The following is a 10435-nucleotide window of genomic DNA, read 5'->3' as shown; positions in this document are numbered from 1 at the left end:
CTCCCCGTGCTTGCGTGGGTTTCCTCCGGGCACTCCGGTTTCCTCCCACATTCCAAAAACATGCATTTCAGGTGAATTGGCCGGTCCAAATTGTCCCTAGGTGTGAATGAGCGAATGAGTTGTCTGTCCCTGTGTGCCCTGCGATTGGCTGGCAACCAGTTCAGGGTGTCCCCTGCCCACTGCCCGGAGATGGCTGGGATGGGCTCCAGCCCCCGCCGCGACCCTAATGAGGATAAGCGATACGGCTAATGAGATGAGATGAGACGTTTTAATGCATTCATTTCGGCGGCTTGCCGTAAGTTTAAAGAGGGTCTCCCTTTTAGCTATCTTCGCGACAAATTTACGACATCCACTGAAAGAAACACTTTACGGCTGTTCTGGGGGCTGTTTCAAAATGGAGTAGATAACAATAGTTGTGGAAACGTAAACGACTTGATGCGGTTTTGCTCGTCAGTCATAAAAAAAATGACTTGAATTTAAATGCTCAATTCACATGAAAAGCTTATTAGCCATATATAATGGCTGAGGATACGAAAACTGGTTCTTTGGGCTTTTTTTCGAGTTACGACGATTTGAGTGATAGTAGCAACTCGGACGAGGAGGCTGAAGATCGTAGGAAAGATTTAAATCCGAAATCAGAGACTGACTCAACGGGAAACAAATCAAACATTTCCCTAATAGAAAGGAATCCAAAGACGGGCGAAAGTCGTTTACCTAAACCCGACGAGCTATTTAATTCTGTGGCCAAGCCAGCGTTTCTCTACAACCCTCTAAATAAGGAGATAGATTGGGATACTTTGGCTGTTAAAGCTCCCGAAGAGGTAATACTATCTTTAATTTATCATGGTCGAAGATTGTTTATTTTCTATAAATGTGCTTATTTTGGAAGTCTGTCTCTAGGCGTTACCACATCTCATTTGTACACGTTGAATTTTGTCATATTATTAAACATTTTAAGCATTTTAGCAGTATGTTCTCTAGTCAGCCATTTAACCTTCGCATGGCATCCAGAATCAACACTATTAGCAGGTTCATTCACACAATCCGATTTCTTCTTCATGCCCACAAGGCCAACAAGTTTGGCAACGGGTCAACATTTTATGTTGCAAGGTCAATCATGCTTCCAAACTGCTCCATAAAATGTAAGGGTTTCAGTTCCCTGTTTTAATGTAGAACTAGAATTTATGTGCCCTATTTGAGCATCAACCAAATTGAGATGCAAAACTTAGTCATGAGCACATGAGATTGTAAATCCCAAAGAGTAAGACTGAGTCCAGATGGAGAATACATTTCTGCACAAACAGCTCGAATATGTAATTGTTTAGAAACGATTAACCTCCGATTGCAAAGAATCCAAGGAGAAAAAAGAAAACCTCAGACTGGAAGTTGAAAAGAAGCTGTCAAGCAATCCTCTTGCTCTTTTTTTGTGAAAAACATGCAGATTCAACCAAACAAAAGTGCTGAGTCAGCTTTTTGGGCCATTTTTCACATCTGGAGAAACCTACCTGACTGCCTATGTGAGATGGTGGTCACATCAAAACTCCTTCCCCCCTTTCTTGGGTGAACAGACTCGTAAACAAATAAGATGAGGGACACTTTTTGTTATGGAATAGCTTGAAGGGCTACCAATCTTCTATGCATTCCTAAAATAACATCTCTTGTTTCTATGTTATTACAAGGTTGTATTCATGAGAAGTAAAATGGGCCCAGTCAACCACTAAAACAGCATACCAGTTAGAGATCTAATTTCACTGGCGAGCTGTTATCAGAACCTGCTTGCGGGCTACTCAGGTTGGAGACCATGCTGTAGTGTTAAGTGGCAGATAAAGCTCATGGATTAGATACCAAATGCTCGTCTTTTAAAGATGATATATTTACAGTTATAGTCCTATTTCAGCAGTCGCCTGACCTACTATATTTCTCTGGTTTGTTCTGCTTTACTCTGCTGTTTTCAGGAACCCAGGGAGTTTAAGCCATGGCTTACAAATGCTGTGCCCCCTCCTCAAAGTTATACGGCAGAGCCTGAGAAAAAGAAGGGACCCCCTCCAGGAATGGACATGGCTATAAAGTGGTCTAATGTCTATGAGGACAATGGTGAAGATGCACCAAAGGGGCCCACAGAAAAAGCCAAATTCCTTCCTCCAGAAGAGCAACATGCTGACCCAACTCAGGCAGGTCAGGATAGCTTCTTAATCTATGATTACTATAACAACACTTTTTGTGGCAATATTGTACCGTCTTGCGAAGTTTACAAAAAAATATCTGTGATATGTTCGCATGAAAAAGTTTGGGCAACCCACCAATGTTGTGTTGTTCTTCCACTACACATACCGCCACTTATAATATACTCAGTTGTCCTTAGATTGTGGGACGGGCCCCCCGTTGGTGGGTGAGAGGCTCCGTCAAGGGGTACGTGGACATGTTTGACCTCAGAATTTTTTATTTATTTAATTTTTTAACTTTCCAAAGAATCAAGCGCAATTGTACTTCCACTACACTAGGGAGCAGTGGCACTTTCATAGGAACTGTTTTGTTTTGCGTTTAACCTCTACACCAGGGGTCGGGAACCTTTTTGACTCAAAGAGCCATAAAAGCAAAAAATATTAATTTTATTTTGGGAAAGAGCCACACCATATATTATGAGACAAATTTACTAAATTGCTAAACCGGCGCCCCAGACAAAAGCTTAGTCTTCAGCACATTTATTTTTGATGATTTGATAAAAATTATGAAAAGAGAATAATGCCAGAGCCCCTGTCCCAAATTCAACAAACATACCACTTTAAACTTGTCTCTTTCTTGCAATTACTCAAGATCGGTTAAACTCCTTTTGACCCTTTTTTTCATACATATTGGTTTCAAAACCAGATGCAAGCATTTATTTTGTAAAAACGTCACAACATTCTGAGAATAGGGAGCCTTATGTGCTTACCTTTGGCGAGAGATGGGAGGGAATGCTTGTACTTTTTGCATAGCTCCACCCATCCCTCCCACTCACCCAATCAAATGACTAAGTTCTCTTCCGGTGTTTTGGCGTATTTACAGTTCTGTGGATTCATCATAAAGTATCTGAACACTGAACACAGATTATATAGTGAACTTTTAAATAAAGGATTCTTTAGCGTTGTACAGCCAAAACGAGTTTTTTTTCCCCCTTTTTTTGTGTGACACCTTGACTGTAAATTGTAGTGAAAAGCGTGCCCTATATATACTGCGAAGTGTTATTCTCGTGTTTATCTTTGGTTTGGCTTTACGTGTACTTGGATAGGATAGACAACTCCGGTTTTGAACAAGATGGAGAAATTTTGCATGCAATCAAATTGGTCTCTGAGCCACAGATACTCATAGAAAGAGCCATATATGGCTCGCGAGCCATAGGTTCCCGACCCCTGCTCTACACTGTGCATATAGAACAAAGTTTAAGAATTGAGTATAAGAATCTCATTGTATTGTGGATACCATTAAACTGAAAACTTGAATTGTATTTTTGTTTTGGTTCTTCTGCTTAATTTTATGATAAAACAATTTAATTAGTATTAGTAGTTGTCAAAGGGCATCAAAATTGTTATACCAATAAAGCCACAGCAGATAAATTGCTTTTATTATAAAAGTGGCGGGTAGTGTAATTTACAGATCAGAGTGTTTGTGTATAATGCTTCTTTTTGCCTATATTCAAAAATGCTTGCCTATGAACCTGATTCATATCAGTGGCTACCTCAAAATTGATCATTAAGGGTTGAGATTTTTCAGATACAAACAAATCGCAAACCACCGCCAGATCTCCCAGCTTTGTTTTGTGGAAGACCAATCCTGTTATGTAGAAAAATAATACATTGCATTCATGTTACATATATAGGTTTATGTGAATTATTCATGTGTTCACTTATTTATATGGCATATTCAAAGATCCCTCGTTTTTCGCGGCTAATGGGGATCAGAACCAATCGCGAAAAGTAAAATCTGCAAAGTAGCATCACACATTCATAAAAGCCCCAATGTGGCAAACATTCCTCAAGATGACATCATTGAGAGTGACAAAATAACAACTAAAGATCAACAAATAATAAAACGCAACACATAAATAGTCTTGAATAAATATGTTTTTTTGTCATCAAACAAAATTAAAACTAAATTGGAGGACATTCGTCCATGCACAGCTTCAGGTATGAGTGAAGAGCCCCCACTTAAACACTTACGCCCCATCCACCCCAGTGTGGTCCAGCTGATTTTGAATTGTCAATTTTTTTTTTCATATAAAGTGCTAAAATTTCAATGCCGTATTTTTTTTACCTGTATAATTGTTCATGAATTGTTTTAATAATTTTTAGTTTGTGATTTAAAAAAAAAAAATCCTTTTCCCCGACCAATGTGGCCGCCATGTAGGCACCCTAGTTAGCGGGCTGCCACGCAAGCTTATGTACTGTATGTCACAAAACTGAGTACACGCCTCATATTTCTGCAGAGATTTCATCATAATGTTTATTTGAACAGCACTTTTGTGACATACTGTATCGAGTGTTCTATAGATATCTGTGGGCCAGGCTATTGCTTTTCCTTCCAACGATGCCTCCGTGTATTCCCGATACGATAACAATCCACAGAGGACCCACTGTTTCTTTTGATTCTGATATGTTGACTGCGCATGCCCAAACCTACTGTTTGACAGAATAACCGGCCTATCACAGTCCCACGCACAAACACACACCTACCCAACACAAAGAGCCCTCTAATCTCTCCCTGCTGTCTGCTGTCAATTACAAACACGATGCGTTGATAACAATGACAATAAACACAATTTAATTTAAAATCCAGCAAGGAGTGAACCAGCAATGACCTAAGAGCGAAGTAGTGAGGGGTCTCTCTCTCTTTGTCAGATTTATCTATTTATTCATTCGTTTCTACATATGACATGATCAAATTAATAGTTATTGTTGATTTTTTTTAGAATGATTTAAAATTCCCCATGTTCACTATTCCACCACAACTGTCCTATCTGCTGATTAGATGAGGAATCCAAGACATCACCTTCCGCTTCGTCGTCTAAGAAACGGCGTGTAGAGAGCTTCCAGCAAAAGGAGAAAAGGAAGAGAGATATGGGACAAGCAACATCCGACAAGAGTTTTGTTGAAGAGGAAAAACGAATTCTCAGACAAAAAGCTGAGTGAAATTGCAAGTTGGTACAAAACGTAACCATTTTCTCACTCAAGTTTTAACGCTGTATTAAGTTTGATTCGTAAAGATAAGTTTGATGTGAGTGTCATTATAGACTAGAAATTTTTTGCGTGCAGCTCAACTAAAGTGTGCTAAATGTTAAACTTTAAAAGTTTGTCTTGCTGCACCAATTCAGCCCTCTGTTGTCATTTGACTGCGCCTCCTTTTTGAAATATTGCAGGTACTTTGTCATTTTATTTCCCAATATCAGGTTATTTTGAAACAATTCATGTAATTATATAGTTCAATTAAACACTTAAGAAAGTAATTATTATCAATTTGTAATATTGTCGTTGTTAAACAGATACCTTACGTATCACATTGGTATTGTAACCTAAAGGGAAAATAAAACTTATAATGTTGTTTTTTTTTAATGTTCTTTTCCAATGTGTGTGTGTGTGTTCGGTTCTCATCAATTTGTATCGACGGTGGGCTGATTCCTTGCGCTTCGCGTCCTCATCGAGCGCTTTCGTGAATTTGGGTCTCTGCAGTGTACATCGACTTCAAGAAGGTGTTTGACTCAGTTAAGGACGCTCTGTGGAAGGTCTTGCAGCGCTGCGGGATCCCATTTCAGCTCCTCCGACTCATCTCTGCCCTGTATTCGGGTAAAGGGGGTGCTGTGAGGGTTTGGGGGTACACTTTACTGTTACTTCCTGGTGGATTCCGGGGTGAGACAGGGCTGTGTGCTAGCCCCGTCCCTCTTCAGGCTTGCATGGACCGAGTTATGGGGTAGTAGTGGGGCGGGGGGCTGCCAAGTGTCGTTTGGTGAGGAACGGATCACAAATCTGGACTTTGCTGATGATGCAGGGATCTTCGCGGGAACCCAGGCGGCCATGGTCGGGGTACTCCTGACGCTGAGTGAGGAAGCGGAGCTGCTGGGATTGCGTGTCTCATGGATGAAGACTAAAGTCCAGGTCTTGGGCGACTTGTTGGACGCTGATTTCGATTATGAAGGGTGGGAGTGTGAAAAAAATTCACCTACCTCGGCAGCGTGGTTCACCGTTCCACTTGGTGTGAAGCAGAGATCGCCTGTCAACTTGGCATCGTACACGGAGCGATGAACTCGCTCAACAAGACCGTGTGGCGCTCCCGTTATCTGAGCACTGAGACGAAAGTCCGCATGTTCACGTCCTTGGCATTATCAACCTTGCTTTACTCTTGTGAAGCCTAGTCGCTCGCGGAGGGCCTGAGGCGTAGACTGGATTCCTTTGTGACAAGGTCTACGGGTTCCGATGGAATGACTACGTGTGTAACCAACAGGTGCTCGACTGGGCGCAGATGGGACGTGTTACATGCCAGATTTTGGAGCACTAGCTGTGTTTCTAAATACATGTGGCGCAGTTCTCTCCAGAGGACCCAGCTCATCAAATCCTATCTGTTAGGGATCCGAGAGGCTGGACCCGCCGAGTGGGTCGCCCGCGTGTATCGTGGCTCTCGCAGCTGGGAGGATCCATGGAGGGCTGGGTCATGGGCCTGGCATCTGCCTGGGCGATGGCCTGGAGAGCGCAGGGTTAGGGTGAGCACGGCAAAGTGCCTTTGCGGCGCGTGCTCCCATACCTGACCTGATTTGTATCAAATTGTCATCTGTTTTAGGTTACAGTTGCTGTACATTTGCCACCAGCAATAGTTACTAAAAAGGAAAGATAAATCGCTGTGTTTGTGCTGATTTTGACACTAGGTGGCACTATTACACTACTAAGAACATCCCAACAGCCTTTTGGTGTTATGCCAGAGGCGTGTGGTTTTTCTGGTGGCACATAATTTTCATACTTTCATTTGTGACTATAATTATTGTATGCCAATCTTCACGACATTGGTATGTGCTTGATTCTATTGCCTATGTCATTTTTGGACGTGTTGAAATTTCACTATATTGAAGAGGAAGTGCCATCTTTTTTGTTGTATTCAAATGTATCACTGTTTCTAATTATTTTTCACTAACTGTTATGTATAGTCGACGCATGCATATTGATAAGGCTTAATTACAAATAGTACATTAATGGATTTATGAGATTTTATCTATGCATGTTTTTCACAATCATAACTAATATCTATGGTTTATTAACGTGTTGCCAGAATAACCTCAATTTAAATTCAATGAAATATTAATATATCACTGAGGCAATCCAGGAAGTCTCGATCTGAAAAAGAAAATAGAATTATTGATCTTGTTGGGTAAGTATTGATGTCGGTGTCAACTTGGGTTTCAACGTAAATGATCTGTCCACTCCCACCCCTCAATGTTTTGCCCTTTTTGGTCTCTGCTAGATATAATCAAATGCAGTTTCAAGGAAGAAAGAAAATATGAACTTTCAAAGGACACCGTGGAATTACTGACCACTAAATGCCACTGTTTTGTGTCATGCAAGTGAAACTGGAGAATTGCATGTTTTAGAACTTCCCTCCGATAAACACAGGAACATCACATGCACAAAATTGTTTATCTATAATGAGGGTTGAGATCATTTTTGACCCAAAGGGCCATAAAGACAAAAAATAATTACTATTTGAACAAGCCACACCATATATTTTAAGACAAATTTCAGGAAAACTGCCAGACCTGCTTTCCAGATAAAAGCTAATTGTTCAGCACATTTTTTTTTATTTCATTGCATAACATTTAATGATAAACTTGTATCTAGGTATGCATTCTTTCTTAGTAATATTTCTTCTGTTAGATGGCCTAAATAGAGCACTTTGAATATATTAGGTATTCCATATCCCATATATTTTTTAAAACGAAGCGTAACTTTTCCAGATAAACTTGTATTTTAAGGCAAAGCCAAAATATATGTATGTGGTCAACGTCTACCTCTCCACATGTTCTCCAGTATGGTTGTTGAATCTAGGGGGGGGAAAAAATCCCAATTTTGGGGGTAATAAAAAAAACTGATGACATTCTTTCAGTTGATACCAACGAATTTACCTTCAGTGCAGACAGAGCTGGGCCAGTGGTAGAAGGGAGTGCGCTGTGTTTATAAAACCACCCACCCATCGCTACCGCTCACCCAATCAAATTACTCTGGTAGATTTGCTGGCAGTTTTTGGTGTTTACAGTTTGTTCTGTGGGTTTTCATTATGAAGTGTCAACAATGAACATAGATTGTTTAATCAGCTTCCACATAAAGGATTCTTTAGCGGCATCCAGCCAAAATGGGGTCTATTGATGTGATGCTTGACTATAAACTGTAGTTGAGCCAGTGCCCTATAGAAACTAGACCACATTCACTTTCACTGTTGTCTTGGCTTTGCATAGGTTTTGCTTTTAACATTTTTAGAAATATTTGCCTAAGTTCTATTTCATCCTCAAGTCAGATTTACTCATGAAAAGAGACATAATGGCTCACGAGCCATATGTTCCAGACCCCTGCTCTACAACAGCCGTTTTGGAATTCTGTTGTTTGTTTGTTTTTAACGAGAGCCCAGCATTATTACGATACTCTGCACCACACATCAGTAAAAACCGACTCAATTAAGGACATTGGTGAACCAGGTCAGACCCTAATATTACCGGCCTGCAAACATTTTAACAAATGGCAGACGTTTGAAAAGAGGAGGCAATTGTGGCTAGTAGAGCTCAACCAGGATTCACGCAGGGGAAATCACGGCTACTGCTGACTTGTGAACGACAGGAAAAATTGCCCATGTCAGGGTTTAAGTTGATTGTGTGTTTGGGTTAGACAGGGGGTCAGCATATATATATATATATATATAAAAAATATATATTACAGTGAAGAAACATTTTTGAACACCATGCTATTTTGCTAACTCTCCCACGTAGAAATCATGGAGGGGGTCTGAAATTTCATGGTAGGTGCATGTTCACAGTAAGAGAGATAAACTAAAAAGAAAAATCCAGAAATCACAATGCATGATTTTTTAATGATATATTTGCGTGATATTGCTACAATTAAGTATTTGAACATCTGAGAAAATGAATGTGAACATTTCGTGCCATGCATGATTTCAAATCATGATGTTCTAGTTTATTACCTACAGTAACTTTGGAAACAGTCCCAGTTCTTTTTAGGTCATTGACACTCCTGTTGTGTAGTTTTCGGGCTGATTCCTCACCTTTCTTAAAATCATTGAGACCCCACGAGGTGATATCTCGCATGGTGCTCCACTCCAATTGAGATTGACCGTCATGTTCAGTTTCTCCCATTTTCAAATGATAGCTCCAACAGTGGACCTTTTTTTCACCAAACTGCTTGGCAATTGCTCCAAAGCCCTTTCCAGCCTTGTGTAGGTGTACAATCTTGTCTCTGGTGTCTTTGGACAGCTCTTTGGTCTTTGCCATGATACAAGTTATAGTCTTACTGATCATATGGGTTGGATAGGTGTCTTTATGCAGCGAACGACCTCAAAAAGGTGCATCTGATTCAGGATGATACATGGGGTGCAGGTGGACTTCTAATGGCCATACTAACAGGTCTTTCAGGGTCAGAATTCTAAATGATACACGGTGTTCAAATACTTATTCACATCTGTGTGTGTCACACAAATAAATTGTTAAAAGTTATGCATTGTGATTTCTGGATTTTTCTTTTTAGTTTATCTCTTTCACAGTGGACATGCACCTACGATGAAAATTTCAGACACCTCCATGATTTATAAGTGGGAGAAATAGCAAGATAGCAGGGTGTTCAAATCCTTATTTTCTTCACTGTACATATACACTCGCACACAAACACATGTGTATATATAGGGTAATATGATTTACTGTAATAGTAGTGGAACAGAAAATTACTGAGGGCAGCAGAATATTTCCAATGTGTTGTCTCTTAAGTTGAGCTAATATCTCCCACACGTTCTAAGCATAATCCCGTAGTCAGACTTCAGACTAGAGAAATTGACAATTCATTCTACCATGAAAGTGGTTCATAGTTTGTCTTTATATTTCAGTAGCCTGATAGGATGTTTAATTATTATTATACACAAATATTTCAATCCCAGACAAAAACATTCCACCACTAACCGTGATCTCACTCACTGCATATTCAAACATTTCCTCAAACCTTAAGTTAATAAATTACTTTCCTTACGTTCAGTACTTTTCTTCTTCCCACCTCACTGGCATGAGCTTTTCTTTGTCTGCTCTATGTTGACTTTTTTAGGCATTTGCACTAACTTGCAAATAGTACCCTATCTTACAAATTTGTTTTTATCAAGTACTGTGGTCCTGATTCAGTTACCATTAGAAACAAAAACTCGATCCATTCAC

The 10435-nt window shown here is 40.0% G+C and overlaps 1 protein-coding gene across 1 annotated transcript; it reads left to right on the top strand.

Annotated features, from left to right (window-relative positions):
• Window positions 1-351: 351 nt before the first annotated feature.
• c12h1orf52 (chromosome 12 C1orf52 homolog) lies at window positions 352-5574 on the top strand. The gene is made up of 3 exons (XM_088349445.1): window positions 352-821; window positions 1956-2175; window positions 5005-5574. Exons 1-3 carry the CDS (start codon window positions 519-521, stop codon window positions 5163-5165), a joined length of 684 nt encoding a protein of 227 aa, XP_088205571.1. The 5' UTR covers window positions 352-518; the 3' UTR covers window positions 5166-5574.
• Window positions 5575-10435: the final 4861 nt, after the last annotated feature.

This window comes from Urocampus carinirostris, chromosome 12, assembly GCF_059441175.1.
Source record: "Urocampus carinirostris isolate Australia breed hairy pipefish chromosome 12, RoL_Ucar_1.0, whole genome shotgun sequence".
Lineage (NCBI taxonomy): Eukaryota > Metazoa > Chordata > Actinopteri > Syngnathiformes > Syngnathidae > Urocampus > Urocampus carinirostris.
The sequence above is the reverse complement of the archived record's forward strand: the minus strand, read 5'-3'. Positions and strand labels throughout refer to the sequence as shown.

Coding starts and splice junctions, on each gene's coding strand:
- c12h1orf52 (XM_088349445.1), top strand. CDS start 519: ATGGCTGAGGATACGAAAACTGGTTCTTTGGGCTTTTTTTCGAGTTAC. Junction 822..1,955: donor CTGTTAAAGCTCCCGAAGAG/GTAATACTATCT, acceptor TGCTGTTTTCAG/GAACCCAGGGAGTTTAAGCC. Junction 2,176..5,004: donor TGCTGACCCAACTCAGGCAG/GTCAGGATAGCT, acceptor TCTGCTGATTAG/ATGAGGAATCCAAGACATCA.